Source organism: Papio anubis, chromosome 12 (assembly GCF_008728515.1).
Source record: "Papio anubis isolate 15944 chromosome 12, Panubis1.0, whole genome shotgun sequence".
NCBI classification, from domain to species: domain Eukaryota; kingdom Metazoa; phylum Chordata; class Mammalia; order Primates; family Cercopithecidae; genus Papio; species Papio anubis.
In genome coordinates, this window is record NC_044987.1 from 61,051,778 (window position 1) to 61,072,963 (window position 21,186).

At 54.6% G+C, this 21,186-nt stretch overlaps 1 protein-coding gene across 1 annotated transcript in view; it reads right to left on the bottom strand.

The window, feature by feature from the left end:
* Positions 1-6,527: 6,527 nt before the first annotated feature.
* Positions 6,528-21,186, bottom strand: part of ARHGEF17 (Rho guanine nucleotide exchange factor 17) — a 60,951-nt gene continuing 46,292 nt past the window's right edge. Inside the window, exons 4-21 of the mRNA XM_009186908.4 lie at positions 20,210-20,326; positions 19,905-19,997; positions 19,511-19,687; positions 19,111-19,161; positions 18,747-18,856; positions 18,555-18,640; positions 15,913-16,031; positions 15,318-15,531; positions 14,692-14,765; positions 13,619-13,818; positions 13,136-13,437; positions 12,417-12,666; positions 12,039-12,125; positions 11,631-11,698; positions 11,271-11,419; positions 10,304-10,478; positions 9,915-10,184; positions 6,528-8,331 (exon numbers count right to left, since the gene is read on the bottom strand). Coding sequence (XP_009185172.3) covers positions 8,135-8,331; positions 9,915-10,184; positions 10,304-10,478; positions 11,271-11,419; positions 11,631-11,698; positions 12,039-12,125; positions 12,417-12,666; positions 13,136-13,437; positions 13,619-13,818; positions 14,692-14,765; positions 15,318-15,531; positions 15,913-16,031; positions 18,555-18,640; positions 18,747-18,856; positions 19,111-19,161; positions 19,511-19,687; positions 19,905-19,997; positions 20,210-20,326 — 2,739 coding nt within the window. The 3' untranslated portion in view covers positions 6,528-8,134. The remainder of the gene's footprint in view (positions 8,332-9,914; positions 10,185-10,303; positions 10,479-11,270; positions 11,420-11,630; positions 11,699-12,038; positions 12,126-12,416; positions 12,667-13,135; positions 13,438-13,618; positions 13,819-14,691; positions 14,766-15,317; positions 15,532-15,912; positions 16,032-18,554; positions 18,641-18,746; positions 18,857-19,110; positions 19,162-19,510; positions 19,688-19,904; positions 19,998-20,209; positions 20,327-21,186) is intronic.

A 21,186-nucleotide genomic window follows, 5' to 3' on the forward strand; every position in this document is an offset into this window, starting at 1 on the left:
TAAAGGAAACCCACACAGTGGGCTTCGGCACATCCTTCCGGGCCTAGTGAAATCCTCTAGGAGGCGTCTCCTACCTTCACTCCCCCACTCCCCGCACCACTTCTCTCTGCCAGGGTGTTAGTTTCCCTCCAGCGGGACAGGTGACTCAGTGCCCCCTCCCTAGTACAGCCATCCCATCCTGCCAGTTTCCAACGCCAGTCATCACAAACTCCAGCCACTATTCACACTGTATTCCGACTCTGAATCGTGTCCCCTGGAGTTGTGCTACAGGGTGTGCCAGGACTGGAGGGAGCAGCTCAGTGGCCTGTTCCCCCTCTCAGTACTATTCAGGGGATCTCAAGCGGCCCTCCTGGGACAGTAGGGCTGATGGGAGACTGAGACACCAGGGACGGCCTAGTGCTGGGCCAGAGGCCTGGCTAGGGTCAGGATAATCACAGCCCATGACAGAGATGGAGAAAGGAAGGTAAATAAGTCTGCTGGGGATAGATAGCTGGGGGTGGGGTTCTAAACAATCATAGAATCTGAACCCAGGGGCTAGGAGACAGGAAAGGTCAGGTCCCCAGGGTCCAGGAGATTCCAGGAAGAGAACTGGACACCGCACGAGGAGGGGAGCCCGGGATGAGTTTCCATTCCCCTGGGTCATGCCCAGGTTGTGGGGGAAGGGCATAAGGAGCTGCAGGTTATTGATGTCAGGATCATGACATCAGCACCCTCATATGTCAGTGGAGACCTCCAGGGCTAGGGCAGGGATTCTTCCAGGGTCCTACATCCCAGCCTATGCAGAGCCAGAGCAGCCAGAATGCCCTCCACTCCTGGAAATGTTTTCTTTGTGAGGGGACCATCTACACCCCAGCTCTAAATTCTAGAGTTCAAATGGTGGCAATGTCAGGTGTCACTCAATAAACCAAATGGGGAAGGCCAGGTGTAGTGGTCACATCTGTAATCCCAGCACTTTGGGAGGCTGAGGTGGGAGGATCACTTAGCCCAGGAGTTCAAGACCAGTCTGGGCAACATGATGAAGCCCAGTCTCTACAAAAATATGTGGGAGAATCACCTGAGCCCAGGAAGTTGAAGCTGCAGTAAGCTGCGATTGTGCCACTGCACTCCAGCGTGGGTGACAGAGTGAGACCTTGTCTCAATCAATAAACTAAATGGGGAAATGCTTTTTGGTTAAGGAGCACTGGCTATTAATCAGACATCCTAGAGAGGGTCCAGGCCCCTCTCTACCACCAGCTCTCTGTGAGGTTTTGATCAAATCCACCCCCAACTCAGTTTTCTCATCTGAAAACTGGAGTACCAGACATATTGCCTGAAGGTCATTTTAGTTCTCTGTGGGAGGGGGCTACCTGGCTGCCCTGGCAGCAGCTCCATAGGGTAGATCTCCTGGGGCCACAGCCCAAACACTTCTCGCCCCTGCAACCCCCAGGTTAGGAGGTAGCTTAATTATTATTTACTGCTGGGTGGATGGGCCAGCTTCTCCTGCAGGCAGCTCTGACTCTGAAACCACTGTGACGTGAGCCCCTCCCTGAGAGTCTACCAGCATCTGGGTTGCTCCACAGTGAGTAGACACGGAAGGAGTTGTGGAAGCCACAGGAAAGATTTAGACTTGCTTTTTATGGAGCTTGGAGAACCACAGGCTTGAGAACAAAGGACTGTCAGAATCACAGGTTTTCTAAAATCCTGGCATCTCGACTGAACCCATGGAGTCAGCATTGGAATCCCTGAGCTCAGGGACCTCAGAGACCATCTTGTTGAACTTCACATGGCCCACAGCTGGGCAAGTGGGCCCAGAGGATGTGTGCACCTCATTGTAGGTACACAGCACAAGGTCCCAGTAAACTGGGATGAGCTGTGATGGGGATCTGGAGGCAGGGGCACAGGCGCCATGCCCCAGCCAGGCCCTGTCTGGGGTGGGGATCCTGGGTCACAGGATCAGAGCCACCACAGTGTGGCGGTATACAGGGGATCTGAGTAGATGACTGCCTTGGGGTCATGGACCAAAGGTAGTGGGTGCCACTCTACTTGCTGGCTGTGCTGGAATTCCAAAAGGAAGTATATACAGTACAAGCCTGGAGGAATGGGAGGCTCAGACTTAAATTTCAATGCTCCAGGCCAGGCGCAGTGGCTCACGCCTGTAATCCCAGCACTTGGAGAGGCCGAAGTGGGAGGATCACCTGAGGTCAGGAGTTCGAAACCAGCCTGGCCAACATGGTGAAACCCCGTCTCTACTAAAAATACAAAGAAAAAAAAATTAACCAGGTGTGGTGGTGGGCGCCTGTAATCCTACCTATTCAGGAGGCTGAGGCAGGAGAACCACTTGAACCCAGGAGGCAGAGGCTGCAGTGAGCCAAGATTGTGCCACTGCACTCCCGTCTGGGTGACAGAGCGAGACTCCGTCTCAAAAAAAATAATAAAAATAAAAATAAATTCAATGCTCTACCCTAGGCTAACCACCAGCAGGCCAAGTCCTAACCCTAAGAAGGTGGGCTGCTGTCCTGTGTTTGTGTCTTAACTCCAGGGGAGGGTGGGCTTAATCTGAGGAGAAACTGAGGCTAGGAGGCCAGGATGGGGCTTAGCCTGGGGCCAGGCCAGAAGCTGAGCTGGGGCTATCTGGGTCTCAGGACCAGGTTCAACCTGCATTTAGGTCCAGACCCTGGACTGGGTCTGGAATCCCACTGGGGTGGAGGTGTCAAGTCTTTGGTGACTGCCTCACTGGCTCCCTCACGGGAGGCCCAGCACTCTCAGTTCCATCCATCCCAGGTTCTATTGCCCACCTGACTGGTGCTTAGGGAGGCAGGTGTGGGGTCTTCCTGGTCCCATGGTGAGTCTGAGAGAGGAACCCAGAGCCATGAACTGCAGACGATGGGGCTGGTGGGGACCCTGGGGACTGTCAGGGTGAGACTTGCAGTCCAGTTACTCTCTGGGCCCAGAATATGAGCAGGTCAAGAGCTAGGGAGTGTGAGCCAGGCCCAGGGAGGCAGGTGGCTTGCTGAAGCATCTGAGGTTAAGGAGCCTGGAGAAAGAAAATCTAGGGGAAAATGGAAGAATATACGCTTTGGTGTCACATAGATAGTGGTTAAGTCCCACGTCTGCCATTGCCAGGCTGTGTGACCTTAGGCAAATGACTTCACCTCTCTGAGAACTCGCCCATGCAAGCGTGTAATGAGGATCTGCTGAGACCTCATATCGGGGGCACCAGCTTCTTCCAGGCTGCTGGGCTCAGAAGCTCCCTCTTCTCTCCCTTCCCTTGGTGGAGTGTTTGTCCTGGGCAGCAGGGACTCTGCCCAATTTACCCTGATGCTTGCTCACTATCTCCCTCCCGAGTCCAGCCCATCAAACTACCTCTGACCCAGCTTGGGATGCCGGCTCACTTGCCTTTGCCAGGCAGGACTCCTTACTGGCTATAATCGGGCCTAAAATAGACTTCCCTTGCCGCTTCCTGCAACCTGGCCTGTGGCTTAAGGTCTGTGGGGACACAGACTTGGTGTTTGGCAGGCGTGCAGAAGATGTGAAGGGCTCACAGAGGTCATCCAGGTCCATGGAGGGACAGACACTTGCCTGACATCACACAGTGCAGAGAGGCCAGGCTGGAGCTTGAGTTCAGGCCCTGGCGTCCCCCATCCCCTCCCCAGGCCCTGCCCAGATGGTTTAAGGTAAGGCCTTAGCCAGACTTGCTCCCTCCAAGCCCTCTGGACCAGCCCAGTGCTGAGGCTGGTTTGAGGTGTGTGACAGGGCCCCTGGAGGCCAGCTCATTTAGCCTTCTGCCTCCCCTGGCTTTAAGGGTCGTTTCCTGGCTTTTCTGACCACAGGAAACCTTCCTGCCTGGGCTCTCCTCCCCAGCTACCCCCAGCCTCAATGCTGCCTTTCTGTGTGACCTCAGGTATGTCCCTGTCCCTCTCTGTGCCTCATCTTTTCCATAAGGTAGATGGTCTAGCTAAACCCTGCCCCCTGTCCCTAACCCAAGGGACCACCTAGAGAACTCCCTTGAAGAGGAGATGGCCTCTGGCTTTGACTCTCCTCACTCATCTGGGATCTGGATCCTCTTCCCAGGGCTGGTCTAAGGAACATTAGTCCAGCCTCAGGAGTGACTATGTGTGGCTCTGGGTGCTCAGGTTGTCTCTCCTGTCCTGCAGCCGCACCAGGCGGCTGGCCATCCTCTTCCATGAGATACAGAGACCTGAGCAGACAGATTCCAGATTCTATCAGTTAGTGGGTAGGTGACCTTGAGGAAGGCATCTAACCTCTCTGAACCTCAGTTTCCTCATCTGACAAGGAGGGTAATAATGGTACCAACCTCCCAGGACCATTGTGAGGATTCGAGATGATCCATGCTCCTGGCTTGCAGCAAACACTAAGTGGAAGCCGGGTTTATTCAAGACCTACAGTTGATTCTCACCTGAATTCTCCAGATTTAATTCAACAAATATTTACTGAGCATCTACTGTGTGTCACGCACTGTGGCAGGCCTGGGGATGGAGCAAAGAACAAAATCCCACGCTCATGGAGCTCCCAATCTAGCCTCCCCTGCCTTTTCCTCTTCCCCCATCCACCTAGGCCTGCACCAGGCTCCTCTACCCCTCCTTGCCTTGGTTTGAGCTGTTCCTTTTTTTTTTTTTTTTTGAGACAGAGTCTCCCTCTGTCACCCAGGCTGGAGTGTTATAGTGTAATCTCGGCTCACTGCAACCTTGGCTTCCTGGATTAAAGCAATTCTCTGCCCTAGCCTCCCAAGTAGCTATGACCACAGATGCATGCCACCACACCTGGCTAACTTTTGTATTTTTTGTAGAGATGGGGTTTCTCCATGTTGGCCAGGCTGGTGTTCCCTCTTAACATCAAACCCAAGCCCCACTTTCCCCTACTCCAGTGGCTAACCATACTCATACCCTTTAAAGCAGGAGTTCTCTACCTTGGCTGGTACATCATGGTGTCAGAAGCCGGGGTGGTGGTTACCCTTGAAGGGTAGACAAGAAGGAGGTCTAAGGGGAGCTTCTGGGGTGATGAGATTTTCTGTTCCTTGACCTGGGTGTGTTCACTTTATGAATACCCATCACGCTGCACACTAATGATTTGTGTCCTTTTTTGTATAAATGTTATATTTCAACTAAAGGTTTCTAAAAAACATATAGACACCTGGGTCCCACCCTCAGAGTTCAGATTTAGTTGGTTTGGGATTGGCCTGGGCCCTCATGATTATAATGCACATCCCAGGCTGAGAACCACTGCTTCGGAGGAGCTAATCCTTCCAGGAGCCTCCCCTGGGCCGGGAGCCTGGGGTCTGACACTCATTCCAGGGCCTCCCTGCCCACAGCTGACGGGGTCTGGGCTGTCCACAGGCTGGCCAGTGCCCTGGAATGTGGCCCTCTAAGTAACAGTGGGCTGGGCCAAGCCCATTCTTACTGAGGCACTTGAGTGGGGGAAGTGGTGAGGATCTGGCCTTGGGTATCTTGTGCTAAAACTGAAGTCTGCCCAGGGGCCTCTGAGTGGAGGAGGCAGAGCCCCTGAGGTAGGAGAAGCTGGAAAGCAGTGGAACAGCAACTGACTGGCAGTGTGGGAGGCACTGGCGACTCAAGTGGAGAGGCCAGATGTCCTAAGATGCAGCTCTGATGTCTGGACCACTATGCCCTGTGACGACAGCTCCTTGCTGCCAGTTCACGTCTTCACTAATAAGCACTCTTCTAGTTCACAGGCACAATGAATCTCTTACTTGCAATCCAAAGACCTGTGCACGCCAAGCAGCAGTCCTGTGCGGGAAGGGATCCTTAGCCTCATTTCACAGGTGAGGAAATGGAGGCTCAGAGGGGATACAACTTGCCCAAAGGCACATAGCTAGTTAGTGGCAAAGTTAAGATCTCAAACAAGGTCTGTCCAGCTTCAAAGCCTGTGTTCCTTCTAATGCTTTGTTTCGTTGTAAATTCCACATGAATGATGCCTCCTACTCCATAATGTATCTGTGCTTATTAATAGAATCCCTTCCTCCCCAGATAGCCCCAGTAAAATGATGCTGCAGGGAGATGGTCCATGTCCGTCCTGTGGTGTTGAAGACCCAGCAGACCCCTGAAAGGTGTGCTGCCAGTTTGCAGAGCATGAGCTTGCATGCCCCTTCAGGGACTGACTCAAAAGTCAGTCATTTAGGCTGGAAATGTTCATGCGTGTGGCAGAGCTGAGGCATGATGTACTCTTTTCTAGTGATGGCCACGAGTTCTGCAGGTGCACTCTGGTGTGGAGGGCTCTTTGTCCTTGCACAGCATGGCCCCATGTTGCTGGGCCTACGTGTTCTTGTGTCTGATTTAATGACAGACCTCTTCAGACCAGAAATCAGACAGACTTGGATTCTACCCCTGCTCCATAGCCTTCGGAGGGTTGGAGCAGGGCCTTGGCCTTCATCAGGGTTCTCCAGCTGTGAGGCTTTGCTGGAGAACATTGTTTCCTGGAGGAGCTGTAGACAGACTCAACGGGAGGCCTGGCTCTTTATCTGGAGCTTCAGATTCCCAAGCTCCGTCCAGGCCCACTGACTCAGAAGGTCTTGATTAATACGTAAATAATTTATGTATCATGTTTCCACATCTACATGTCATCTGCAAGGATTCTACCATGTAACCCTGGTTACAAAGCACTGGACTAGTACAACCCCTTTATTTTCCTGATGAGGAAACTGCAGCCCAGACACCTGCCCAGGGTAACACAGCAAATCGTGGCAACCTCGCTGTCCAGCACTCTTCTGGGTCTCCAAGGCCTCTCTTCTTCTCAAGTGTGTGGACGTCGGAAGGCCCATGTGGCCAGGGAGACTGAGCCCTGAGGTTGCTGACAGGAGGCCACTGTGGCCACCAATGCAGTCATCTGGTGTTTCTATTTATTGACTCTTTAAACTTCATCATCCAAAGAGAGTTAATACATGACTGTTTGGTAGCAAGAGAAACATAATCTAAGAACACAATGACCCACCCACCCCAAAGAAAACCAAAACCAAACAGAACAAACCCCATCTGAAACCAAACCTTTGGAATTTTAGCTGAAGAAGCGAGGGGGCTGAGGGTCAGAGTGGCTCCCTGCATTCCAGGGGGTCAGGCAGAGGCTGCTCTCAAGTGGAAGCCTTCTCTATTGAAGAGGCTACATTCAGCCCTTCAGCTTTGGGGGGTCCTTCCTGAAGGGGCTTCCCTTGGCAGGAGGGGTGTGGAGATGGATTCAGTGGTCAGAGTGAGGGGCTCCTAGGTCTGCCCTCCAAGGTGACCGTATGTGCCAGTGCATGAGACACAGGGAAGCAGGGCCAAGGACTGGGGGCGACTGTGAGGAGATCACGGGCCCATTTCTCCTACCTGAGAGAAAGCCCTGTCCAAGGCCCCATCAGTGTTCCCAAATTAGGGAACCACTAAAGGCACCACCAACAAACTGGGAAATGACAAAGCCTAGCAGGTCCCCAGATGGCAATCACTGCCCCCTAATAGTCAGCATCTTGATCTAGAGGACTGAGGGCAACCCAATCAGGCGGGCCCTGTAAAGTTTACGTCAACGGGCAATGCTTAGCGCCTTGGACATGCAGTGTGCGTACATGTGCCTGTATGAATGGAATGGGGCTCAGGGGCGCGTGGGTTTCTCCAGGAAGGCTTGGTTAGAGTCCCAGGGTTGTCCCCAGGGCAGGAATAGGTTTCTTTTCCTCATGTCATTTCCTCAAGTCACCCCCACCCCAGGTCACCAGGTCACTGCATAAATAAGTGCTTGGGAAGGTACACATCTAAAAAGGAACATAAATACTGTACATGGGGAATTCCCCAGCCTTCCTGCTGCCCTCTAGAAAACCCTCCAAATATTGCACATGGCCCTCCCCAGCCCCATGGGGTCCAGACCCGGCTGTGTCTTTGGTAGAAGCTCCAGGGTCAGAGGTCCTGGTCAGCCCACATGTCCCCCACCAGATCATGACTGGGAGCACGGAGGCAGCCAGAGGGTTGGGAGAAGCCATGGCCTGGCTGGTCAGTGGGTGTTCTATCAGGAATGCTTCTGTGAAGACAAGGCAGAGCCCACGCAGACACACGTGTGCCCCTGGCCGGACACTCCTGGTCAAAGTCTGCGTGTGGGCTAGGAAGAGGCAAGCAGGCCGAGGGCAGGTGGGCGAGCGAGTCCTGGGCCACAGCAGACAGGGTCACACCCTCCACAGGAGGAGGTGGTTTGTGCTGTCGTCTCGGCCCACAGTCTCACTGCTGCTGCCGCCCCCACTGCTGAGTCGGAAGTCCTCATAGCCATCACCTCCACTGATAACCAGCATTTTAGGCCTGGCCGAGGCGGGGCCTCGGTGCCGAGGGGAGTCCCGGTGCTCCAGTGACGGCAGCTTCTCGGGGCCTGGGGGCAGAGGGGAGGATCTGTCAGCCTGGGGGCGAATGGAGGCTTCACTGTCCCATCGGGGCCTGAATTCCCATACCCCAGAAGATAGGAAGGAAGATGTGCACACTTCCTATGGTGGAATCCCACTTTCTGTTAGCTAGGAAGTTATTTAGAAAGAATGCCCGCTTCTTGGCAGCCAGACTTCTTATGTCCTATCTGTAATCTCTAGTCAGGAGTGACATAACTTCCCAAGGTGACACCACTTTTGATTTTTTTCTTTTTACAATGTAAGTGCCCTGTAAGACACCACTTTCTCTCTTGATTACTGCATGCAATGTCCTTGCATTAAATAAGCCTCCTACTTCCAACAGCCCTTTCCCAGGTAGCTTAAATCTTCTGCGAACCCAGACAACTCCTGACCCGAGGCTTTACTGCTTCCTGACTTCCATGGCCACTTCCTCTTGGGAATATCATTTCTTGTCCTGCCAAAGCGAAACTTTTCTGGTTGTGACCTCCTGATGTACCTCATTTCCTGATGTTTCACTTTTTTTTTGAGACGGAATTTCGCTCTTGTCGCCCAGGTTGGAGTGTAATGGCACACTCTTGGCTCACTGCAACCTCTGCCTCACTGCCTCAGCCTCCCGAGTAGCTGGGATTATAGGCGCCCGCCACCACACTCAGCTAGTTTTTGTAGTTTTAGTAGAGATGGGGTTTCACCATGTTGGCCAGGCTGGTCTCGAACTCCTGACCTCAGATGATCCACCCCCTTCAACTTCTCAAAGTGCTGGGATTACAGGTGTCAGCCACCACGCCTGGCCATATTTTTATTTTTATTTTTTTGAGACAGGGTATCACTCTGTCACCCAGGCTGGAGTGCAGTGGCCCAATCTCTGCTGACTGCAGCCTCGACTTCCCTGGGCTCAGCCTCCTGAGCAGCTGGAACCACAGGTGTGTGCCACCACACCTGGCTGTTTTTTGTATTTTTTGTAGAGATGGTGTCTCACCATGTTGCCCAGGCTGGTCTTGAACTCCTGGGCTCAAGCAATCCTCCCATCTCGTCCTCCCAAAGGTGTGAGCCACCGCGCCTGGTGCCCTGCTGTTTCACTTTCTAATTCTCAGTCCATTTTCTGTGCTGGTGCCATTCTATGTTGTTTTCTGTTGCTATTTCTATTTCCTGCTCTGTGCATCACTTTCTGATTCCACTTCCTGCCCTATATATCATTTCTAGTCCTGTGCTATTTCCTGGTGTATATAGGAAATATATACAACAGGATGTATTTCCTATATACATATTCTATTTGTGACATATTCTACCTCTTAGGTTATAGTTCCCTCCCTGTCTCCCATGATATTTCTCTGGCCAGACCTTTATATACACGCAACACATGCAGGTGCGCACACAAATACACACACAGACACACACATATACACTATCCTAGATTTCATTTGGGGACTTCCATGGCCTATTTCCTGTCATATATGCCACCTCCAGCTCTATGTGACACTTTTCCTCCCTCTCAAAAGCTCTTCTGGCAGGATAGTGGGAAGTCCTAAACCAAACGTCCATGATCCCTGGCTTGGGGTATGATGCACTGACCCACCTGTGTCTGGGGCAGGTGGTGGGGTTGGGCAGAGCAGGTTGAAGCCATCTGGCAGCTGGACTGTGGCCAAGAAGCGGACGTGGCCGGTGTGTCCCTGGCCAAGGCCTGTGGGGCTGAGTGGCGCCCGTGGGCAGCTGACAGTACTGGGCGAGGTGGGCATGGTGAGGACAACACCAGCACTGGTGCCCACCCACAGCAGCTCCTCACACACCAGCAGCGCTGTGATTCGCAGACAGGCAGCCTTGTGCTGCCGGATGATGGCATCCGAGCCTGGGGTGGGAGACAGACCACAGCTGGGGCCAAATTCAGGCCCTGGCTCAGCCTCAGCCTCCTCTACGATTGGGCAGAAAGGCTCCAAGGAGGGTGCTGTGGTAGTTTGAGCTCAGTACCTGCCAGCATCCTGTGCACAGGAGGGGTAACGTCTACTTCTGCCAGCTGCTCAAAGGTGTCTGGATGGTAGAGACACACGTGGGCGCTACCTTTCAACGTCACCCACACACCCAGGCTGGAGTCCACCATGCAAGCCACGCTGCGGCTTGAATCCTGACCCACGTAAAACGTGTGCTAGGGAAGGCAGGGAGAAGATGGGTCACTGGCAGGCCTGCCTCCCTTGGCCCACTCTAGTCTGGAGCTTTGCCAGTGTCCATCCCTTACAACTCACACTAGCGTTTGGTCCTTGGTCTGATTAACCTTTCAAAGCTTGGTTTCACCAGCGCCTCCCAACTTAATTCTCAGGAATTACAATGGAGGTGCTCTTTCCCCATTAAACTTGAGTGATTTAAGGATCAGAGAACTTCAATGCTTAAAGGATTTTAAAATCAGTCACTGGCCTCCCCCTGGACAGGTGGGGAAGCTGAAGCCTAGAAGGGAAAGGTCACACAGCAAGTCAGTCACAGAGCTGGGGCCTGAACCCAGGGCTTTGGACTCCTGCCCAGCCAACAATGGAATAAGTGAGAGGGAAATTAAGGGAACCCGTTGCCCCTGGATACTTCTGACATGTGTGCAAGTGACATGTGCAGCACTAAATGCCACAGTCTAATGCTAATAGATGTTGACATCAGGAAGGACTCCTGTCCTATCCCCAAAGGACCCTAAAACCTGAGTTGAGAGATAGAGTGGGCAGGAGGATGAATAAGATTCCTAATATATATGGGACACTTACTGTATTCCTCATCAGCTAGAGAAGAAATGAGGATCGAAGGAGGACAGGGACTGGCCAGCGTCACTCTGTGGTCAGAGGAAGGCCCTAGCCCTCTGCTGGATGCTGCTTATGCTCCCACCATGGTCTCCGTCTCCCTCTCACACGGACCCAGCTCATCCCACGGTACCAATTCCATCTCCCCCACCCCCTGCTACCTCCAGCTGCAGTGTGTCAGGACTCAGGACAAGGACTCGGTTCTGGCAGCCACACCACAGCCGCCTACCCACAGACACCATCTTGGTGATGGGGCTCCCCTGGGCGCCCAAGGTCACTGATTTGAAGTTCTGGGGGTCCCAGAAATGGCCTGGAGTGGGGTAAAGAAAACAGGAAATTCACTCCAGTTCTAAATTTGAGCCTCAGTCTTCCCTGAAATGAGATGTTAGCATTCCCCTTTATAACCAAGGACACCAAGGCCCAGAGAGGGCCTGGGAGTTGCCCACAGCCATATCTCCAGGAGACAGCCCCAACACCAGTAAGGGGATAGGGGCAGGGTGTGGGGGAGAGCAGATACTCACCTGCTTCCCTTTGGTAAACCACAAGGTCTCCATTGGCCAGAGACACGAACACCTGGTTATTCAGATACCTGGGTAGGGAAAAGAGGAAGGAGGAAGGGAGTTCAGGCAGCCAAAGTGGGTTACCCAGGACCAGGGGAACCACAGATAGAATGGGTATGGCTCCCAAGAGGCCACCTCTTCCCACCTATTGTTCTCCAGGTGGGGGTTGCCTGAGGCTAAGAAAAGGGAGTGACTTTCCCGAGCTCACACAGTGTGTAAGAGGCATAGCTAGCCTGGGGCCAGGCCTCTGGCTTCCAAAGCCTCTACAGAGAGGAGGGACAATAGAGCAGGGGGCCCAGGTGAACAGAAGGAGGCCTGCACGTGTGGCAGAGAAGAGTCTAGACAGGAAGGGCCACCCTGGGGCCTTACAAGATGCAGGTCACAGAGGCTGCGTGCTGGAGCTTCATGCTGTTCCTGCGGTCACGGATGCTGTCGGAGGACTGGTACACGTGGACACTGTGGATCGGGGTGTGCACCTGGGACAAATGCTTGGGGCACACCAGCCCCTGGAGTCATCCCTCCACCTCTTTGCCCACAGCACCATGTCTTCAATGCTGGGTGCCTGCCCGAGGTACGGAGGTCCCACAGCCTCCCTGGGATTGTCACACCCACCGACATCCCTGGTTAGCAGTACCCCTGAGGTGTGACCCAAAGCCCTCCTGCCTCAGTTCCAGGGGACCACATGATTTCCAGAGTAAGGAGCTCAGAGTTCTGGCACTGTATCCCTAGTCCCTCCCCTGTCCCTACCAGCCATCCTCAGTGCCCAGCCACACGGAGCTCTGGTAGGCCTCAGGGTCAACACTCAGCAGGTCCTCAAGGCTGCCCCGGGTGAAGGAGCCGCGGCTGGAGCGGCGAAGGGCTCTCCCATCCATTGGGCTGGTGCTGCAGGGACCGCCAGGCCCAAAGGAGCCAGACAGTGGCAGGAAGCCTGGCTCCTGCTCCTCCTCTGAGCTGGTGGTCTCTGCTGTGGCCTCCTTGGAACTCGGGGTCTCCTCATCTGAGGGAGACAAAGGTCTCTGGCTCCATCCCCCTCTGCCAGGCTTGGGACCTGGTATCTTTCTAGGCCATGCATCCCTCCTGGCCATGCCCCTCCAGAGGGCCTCTCGAAGATGTTCCTCCCCATCCTCGAGGCCTCTGCATCTGCTCCAGCCTGCTGCTCTGCTCACCAACAGCTCAGCACTACAGAATCTTTGATCTCATCTGGCCCCCTTGGACCCAGTGGCCACACTGTGGGTCCCCACCCCATCTTCCTTAGCTGAGTGCTCCAGGGTCTTCATGATCCCGCCTGACTGTCCCACTGTCCTCTGGATCCTCAGTGTCACATCCCCTGCCCTCATTGCTCTGTGTGCTAACATCCTGAGGTCTGACGCCATGCCTTTGCCCTGCACTGATCCCTCCTCGCCCCCTTCTCTGAGCAGTCCACCCTGCCTGCCAGCGCCAAGTTGGAGGAGATAGCCAAAGCTCACTGCCAAAGCTGGAGGAGATGGTGGACCGGCTGGCCTGGCTCTGCAGCGTCCCCGAGGGGCTGGGCGAAGACTCATCGTCAGAGTCACTGTCAAAGGGCACCAGCTCTGGGCGGGGGTCACCCTCGGGGAGGCCCGGCGTCATCTCCAAGCCCGAGCCTGCAATGGAGATGTGAAGGCACGGCTGTGGCCCAGGCTCCGCGAGCGTCGCGGCTTCCTCGTCCGCGGCGGCCTCGACGTCCAGCTCCGGCCCGGCGGGCTCCGGTGCCGTCTCTGAAGGACTCCTCAGCGACGGAGGAGGCTCCCTGCGAGAAAAGAGAGTGAGTATGAGAGCAGCTACGAGCCAGACAGGGCCCCGCTAGCGGACACGCCCACCAACCCCACCCACACTCGCCAGGCTCCGCCCACAACCACGCCGGGGCGACCTCAGCGTGTGCTGGGACAGGGGTTGGGTCTCCCAGGCCCGCGGTGCAGCCCAGGCCTCACCGGTGGCAGCGACGCTGCAGCCCGGGCACCGCCCCGATGCAGAGGATGCGGGCGGAACAGACGGCGATGCAGGCCTCCACGTCCGGCTCGGCGCGCAGGCTCAGCAGGCACACCTGGCCCACGTAGCCGTCGCTGTTGCAGACCCACACTTCAGGCGAGGGCTCCGGGCAGCTGTTCAGGGTGGGAGCCGCACAGGAGAACTGCAGGAGGCGCCAATGGACAGGAGAAGGTGAATGGCAGAACTGCTGCCAGCATTCCCCAGTCCTGGGAAACCCGGGCAGAATGGAGGGAGGCAGGCCTGCATGGGTGTGTATGGATGCGCTCTACACCCCTCTACACACGCGTACACATACACGTGGCACAGGACCCTTTTTTTTTTTTTTTTTTGCGATAGGTTTTTGGTTTCTGCTCTGTCTTCCAGGCTGGAGTGCAGTGGTAGGTTCATGACTCACTGCAGCTTTGACCTCCAGGGCGCAAGCAATCCTCCCACCTCAGCCTCCTGAGTAACTGGGACCACAGGGGCGCGCCACTAAACGTGGATAACTTTTAAATTTTTTGTAGAGATAGGGTCTTGCATAGCCTGGTCTTGAACTTTTGGGTTCATGTGATCCTCCTAACTTGGCCTCACAAAGTACTGGAATTACAGACGTAAGCCACCGTGCCTTGCCCATGTGACCCTCTACACATCAAATGTACTCATGCCTATGGGATACGGGCATCATGCCTACATGTACACACACATATCCCTGGATATAATCATGGATACATGCATAGAAAAAATGTGATGCTGGTAACCTCTGTACATATGTATGCAACCTCATACAAGCACATAAATGAAGCAACTTCCCGTCATTTATATAGCCTTTGTTCATATGCACGAAGCATACCCATATACATGTATACATGTAATACATATATAGCACCCACACACGTTCAGAGAGCTGAATTTTCCAAGACATAAGGAGCAATAGTAATGTTCAAGGTATGTACACAATGTCATACACAAAATAAAAATTCATGAACACCTGCTGGCTTTGAAAACGTGCACCCACGTGACCCAGATGCAGACATACCTGCATGCCACTGCGGGTTTTCATGATGGGGATGGCCTTCAGGAACTCAGGGTCTAGACAGCTTTTGGTGGATGCTGCAGTGGAGATGGATGGACAGACAGACCCTGCTTAGCACAGCATCCATCTCACCCTGGTCCTGCCCCTGCCCCATTCCCCTTCCTCCCCTGCCCCTCAGGGTCTCTCTAGGGGGAGGCCTGATCCAAGCCACACTAGAATAAGGCAGTCGCTCCTGGCCTCAATCTTTTCCCATGTGTATTGTCTTGGGGTTAGACCCAGAGGTTTCTATGGATCTTCTAAGCCATGAACCATGATCAATAGCTTTCCCTGATCTAGCCCTGCTCAAAGTATGTGTAGGGAGGGTATGGAGGGTCCTGGCTATCGGTGCCCACTATGGGGCAGGTCCAGCAGACAGTGAGACCTTATCCATGGAATCCCCTCCCTGTCAGGGAGGCCACAGCTATTATTTAGTCTGATGTTTCACTGCAGAAGCCCCCCTCCCCACCAGGTGGAGCTGGAGCACAGGGCACTGTGGTTCTGGCTCCTGAAGTCACAGACAGCTGTGAAATGCTTCTGGCCTCCTTCCTGGAGGCTCTAGGAGGAGACGGCCAGCATGTGCCTTGGCTTACCCAGCTTCCTCTTGGCCTCATCAAAGGCCTGTTCAAAACCAAGGCGGGCATCAGGGTGAGGGAACTCAAAGATGTAGGAGTCGGTGCCCTCGGGCCGAGTGGTGCACAGCTCCAGCTTGGTTGGCGGGAAGGAAAGCGCGTAGCACAGTGCCTGCTTCTCTGACAGGTCCCGGTGCATGGCAGCTGAGAGGTCCCGCAGTGCATCGTCCAGGCTCTGTGGGGAAGAGGGCCCAGGCTTCAGGCCCCAGCATCTCACCACAGCCTGCGCCTGCCCTTGAGAATGTGTGGAGACATGCCTCTCTCCTCAGACAGCAAGTGGGATTGTCTCCTCCCTCAGACCAAGAGGTGGCCTGGATTCCTTTGACAGATGGGGGATGGGCCCTCTGTCACCCTCGGATGGGGATGCAGCTATGTCTCCATCCTCAGACCTGGAACATGTTACTTCCCCCATATGCAGGGAGGCTGCAATTTTTGCCTTCAGATGAGGGAAAGGAATGTCTCTTCCCCCAGGCAAATGTCAGGGCTGTCTATCTCTGAGATAGGGTCAGAAGCCTCCCACCCCCTGGCTCCCCAGCCTTGGGTAGAGAGCACAGACCTGGTGGGGGAAACCGAGGCTCTCAGAGAGCTTGCTCATTTGGCCCAGGGTGGTGAGGTCTTCATCAAGGCGACTGATGGCCTTCTGGATGTTCTCCCGATTGGTGGCTTGGGATGCCCCTGGGGGGAGAGAGGAAGGCCGTGGACAGATAGAGAGACAGACAAGGTCAGGCTGGGACACACTCTCCTTCCCTCACTGCACAGCCTGCAGCTGGGCCTGGGGAGAGGCCTGACAAACCGAGAGCATAGAAACCCCAAACTCTTGGGGAAAAAGTTAATAGGCAGCTCCCAGAGGAACCCCAGGCCTGTGAGCTGGGGACTGGGCCTGATTCAGAGCCATGTCGTGCAGGATGTCAGGCCCACGGAGAATTCCCGGGAGAGCACGGAGTATGAAATGGTGGCTGGCTCTGCGATACGCAGGCTCCGGCTGACACGGAACTGCTGCGGCGCTGCAGCCTGCCATGGGAGCAGGGGCAGAGCAGACAGAGCCCCAGGCAGTCAAATGTGCTGACCAAGACACTCATCGCCCCACAAAGGAGGGGGCAGTGCACGATGCCCTGGATTTCTGTGGTCCTATCCCATACCTGAACACTGCCAAGTGACTGGTCCTGCAGATGCCCTGCCACCCTCAACCCAAGGCTTCGGATGCACACTGTGGACCAGTGGTCCATACATGGAGCTGTCCCTCCACCCTTGGGCCAGGACACATGTGTATTGAAATCAAGGGAAAAGAAGTTTCTTTTTGCTTTTTCCTAAATGAGTTTCTTTTCCTGTTTTTCTCTGATCTAGTTTATAGAGTATGTTATTGGTGTATATAAATTTAGTATTTGGGCCACAGGTTACAGAATGGTAAGGCGTCCCTGGACGGGTCATGACAGCACTAAAGACATGGATCCTGAGACTGGCAAGTCCTGTCCGAAGTGGCCCTGTGACCAGGAACCCCATGGGGGTGAGAGGCAGCCTGCTGAGGAGGGGAGGGCACGCTTTGTAACTGTAAGATGGAGTCACGCTGGACAGGGAGGCTGTCTCACCACGTCTACGGGAAGAAGAGTGTGTGCCGGGTGGATGGCAGTGGTCTTTCCTGCCAGGTCGAGGCTGGGAACAGCTCTGCTGTTACCTGAATATTTGTGTCCCCGCAACACTCACAAGTTGAAATCGAATCCTGAATGTGTTGGTATTAAGAGGCAGACCTGGCCGGGCGCGGTGGCTCACACCTGTAATCCTAGCACTTTGGGAGGCCGAGGTGGGTGGATCACAAGGTCAGGAGATCGAGACCATCCTGGCCAATGTGGTGAAACCCTGTCTCTACTAAAATACAAAAAAAAAAAAAAAAAAATTAACCAGGCGTGGTGGCGCACCCCTGTAGTCCCAGCTACTCAGGAGGGTAAGGCAGGGGAATTGCTTGAACCTGGGAGGCGGAGGTTGCAGTAAGCCGAGATCACGCCACTGCACTCCGGCTTGGCAACACAGTGAGACTCCGTCTAAAAAAAAAAAAAAAAAAAAAAAGAGACGGACCTTTGGGAGGTGACCTGGTCATGAGGGGGGAACCACTGTGAAATGAGATTTGTGCCCTGATAAAGGGGCCTGAAGGAGCTTGTTCACCCCTTCCACCAAGTGAGGACACATAGAAGGCACCCTCTGTGAGGCACAGGCCCCTTGCAGTTCTGCTGGCACCCTCATCTTGGCCTTCCCAGCCTCCCGAACTGTGAGCAATACATTCCTCTTATTTATGAATTGCCCAGTCTATGGTATTTTCGTTAAAGCAGCCTGAAGAGACGAAGCCAATCTACTCCTTTTGACAGAAACTGTTCCATCCCAACCCTCACCACCTGGGCAGCCGTGTTTTCTTCTATATGACCCTGCCCCATTCTTGCTCACAGCTGACTGGACCAGGAGTGGGCACCTAACTTAAACGTGGTCATTCTATTGACTTGGACCAATTAGAGTAATAATCAGGTGGTACTCCTACATAGTGGGGCAGGCCTGGGTTCACCAAGGGGCCGGGCAAGCCCGTCTGTTACCCTGAGGGCCAAGCTCCAGGTGAGCTCCCCTCCAGCTAAGCCTGGAGCCAGTCTGGGTCTGATCACAGGAGTTATGAGGAAACAGAAAGCTAAAAGCAGTGAGAACAGGGTCGACTCAGCAAGAAGGGAAGAAAGACAGACGCCACAGGAGGAGCGGCTCCTGGAAGTTGCCTCAGCTCTCAACACTCTCAGCCCCAAACAACATGGATGGCTCCAATCGACCCTTTGCTTGCAGTAACTCAAGCGAGTGTCTGTTCCCTGTGTGTGAAACCGCTGAACCAGACAGTGCAACATCATCTAATATTAGGCGCTCAAATGATTTTGCACAGATGAATCAATGGCTAATTACAGTGATGCTGCTCTCTGTGCACCACCCCCACCCAGCTCCCACTGCCAGCCTAGGTCCCTGCCCAGTTGGAAGGCGGTGTGCATGGACAGATTGTCTGGCTCCATGGGTGCCAACTGGGTCCTTCATGCCAGCCCCCTTGCACTGGATGAGAAAGTGAGGCCCAAAAGTGGAAAAGCAGCTGGACAAGCAGCCAGACTGGCTGGAGCTCAGACCCTCCAGGAAGGCTTCTCAGAGGAAGGCCCCAACACCCAGAATCCCTAGCATCAAACCCACCTTTGATGATGTCTGTGTCTTCCAGCGGCAGCTTCCACAGCATCTTGTACTTGCTGGCTGTGTCAATGACACTGGCTGCCGTGTACCTGTGGGGAGCCAATGGGGCACTCTGGCCAGGGTCGGGGAGTGGGGCTCAGAGAGGGACAACTGCTCCCCTGCTGGCACCACCCAAACCCCGCCCCAGCCACTCACAGGCTCATGGAGCTGCGCCGCAGGGAGCCTGACTTTCGCTTCAGAGTGGTGCAGACGATGAGGTCCGTGAACAGGAAGAGAGACCGGTCCTTCTTGCCACTGATTGCCTTCTGTGGAGCCCAAGGCAGAATTTAGGCTGGGTGGACACAATCCAGAAGCCCACCCACCTGCCCATAGTGCCCAAGGGGACACTGAGACCCACGGAGGGTGAGGGCTCTTCCCCAGCTGCCCAGAGAGTCAGAGCAGAGTGGGGACTCAACCAGGGCTCCCTCAGGGTGAAAGACCAGGGAGACCTGCAGATAGAGGGTGAGAGGAGAAAGTGAGGAGGTGGGGACAGCTGGGCAGACACTGGGACACTTCTTACCACTTCAACGACCATCTCCTGTCTCAGGAACCGCCGCAGAGGGGCCTGGAGCTGTGGGACAGCAGGGACAAGGTATCTCGAAGGCCAGTTATTAATCCCTATCCCCTCCACAAATCCCAGTGATCCCTCGGCCCCACCCCATGGGCTAAGCCAATGGAAGCAGCATGCTGCCCACCCTCCCAACACCCTTGTACTGCCAGGTCATGGGACCCAAGGTCAGAGACAGACATGGAAGAACACAGACAGGTGGAGACGTGTGGCCAGAGGCTGGCAGACATGGATGCAAACACACTGTGGTTCTGGACATGGATGCAGCCATGATTCCAGGTGGCCACAGATGCACACAGAGGCCGAGTGGACACAGATGTGGGTGGGGTGGGGCGGGGCAGGGTGCACGCACATCCTCCATGCCCTCGATGTGAGCCTCTATCTCCTGCAGCACGCGGGCATGCCGCTCTGCCTCCTCAGCACTCCGCACACCCTTGTTGATACGCTCAGCCACCTGCTTGATGTTCCGCTGTGCCTCCAGCAGGAGTGGATGGTCTGGGTGGTCCTCAGGTGTATGCTTCAGGAGGTCCTGGGGTGGGAATGGGGACCAGACCTGACTGCTTAGCTACCCCTGGGGCTCCAGACTACTGGAGCAGGAGGGACTATGGGTAGACACCAAAGAGGACTTTCCTACCTGACCCCTAGGGACCCTGATGTTAGGCTCAAAGAGGCAGGGGCCTTAGACCTCCTTGTATCCCCCCATGCTTCCAGGCCTTGCCTACTTGCCCACCCAGCTCCATGCCCACCTTCACCAGAAGCTCGTAGCGTGGGATCCGCTGCACAGGCTTGATCATGAGGTCAGACAGCGCCTGCTTCTCCTTGTTCTCACGCATGCTTTGCTGAAACCCATGGATGGGCACCGTGTGAGGAATGACATGCCAGGGAGACTATGTCCAGGGACAGGTCCCCAGCAAGGCCCATCCAGCTCCCCCTGAGAGCAGAGGCTGGCCCACTGGCTGGGGCTATGGTGCCCATGCTGGGAGCTCCTGGGACCCTCAAAGCTGGCCCAAAGTGAGGGTCACCTCCATCCCCCTGCCCTAGCCCACAGTACCTCTAGGAACTTGAGAAAGGCAGGCCTCGCCTCCTTGGCCACACGCACAGCATCCTTTGCATTGAGGAAGTTATCAATATAGGCGGAATAGATGTTTACTAGGACATCCTTGGAGAACTGTGGAGGAGGAGGCAGGTTGGGGACCCTCAAGGTATCCCTCACCCCACCTCACCCTGTCCTAGTTTTCACTGATTCATGAGTCGCCATCTTTTCCCTCCAACTAGAAATGATACAATCTCTAAGGGATCGGGCATGTGTCTTGTGGCTCTAAATGTGGTCGTGTTTAGGCGTAAGTGCATGTGTACACATGGATATACGAGTGCGCATATTATCTGGCTGTGACTGTTCATGTATGCACATATGTAGACCTGAACGTATCATGTGAGCTCAGACCTGGTTCTCTCACTTCCAACTAGGCATTTCCATCCCTAGATCTCCAACCTCACGAAGTCCAGTCAGGCAGGTCTCCCTTTCCCTGTTCTCTGAGTGACACAGACTCATTCTAGTCATTTGGCCTTTGCTTATGCAGATCCCTGCCACCCGCCCCAGGAATGCCCTTCTTCATCCAAATCTCGCCCCGCCTCAGGGCTGTGCTCCAGTTCTGCCTCCTCTTGGAAGTACTCCTTTCCCTGACGAGCTCTGCCTGATACTCCAGTTGGCCTCTGGCTTCTCCTGATCTCCTAGGACAAGTTCTCCCTCTCCATGAAAAGTGCTCCCATTCCACCGACAGTAAAGCCCAGCTCAGGGCATACAGCTGGTGGCTAATACCTGCTTGATGCTGATGGCAGACTCAATATGGAGGTTATTGGTAAGAAGCCTTGTCTGGGAACCAGGACACCTGGGTTCCTGTCTCAACTGTACCGTGGATAAGCTACGTGACCACATTAGTGATGTTTGTGTACACCTCAGAGTCCCGTCTCTCTCTCTCTTTTTTTTTTTTTGAGACGGAGTCTCACTCTGTCGCCTAGGCTGGAGTG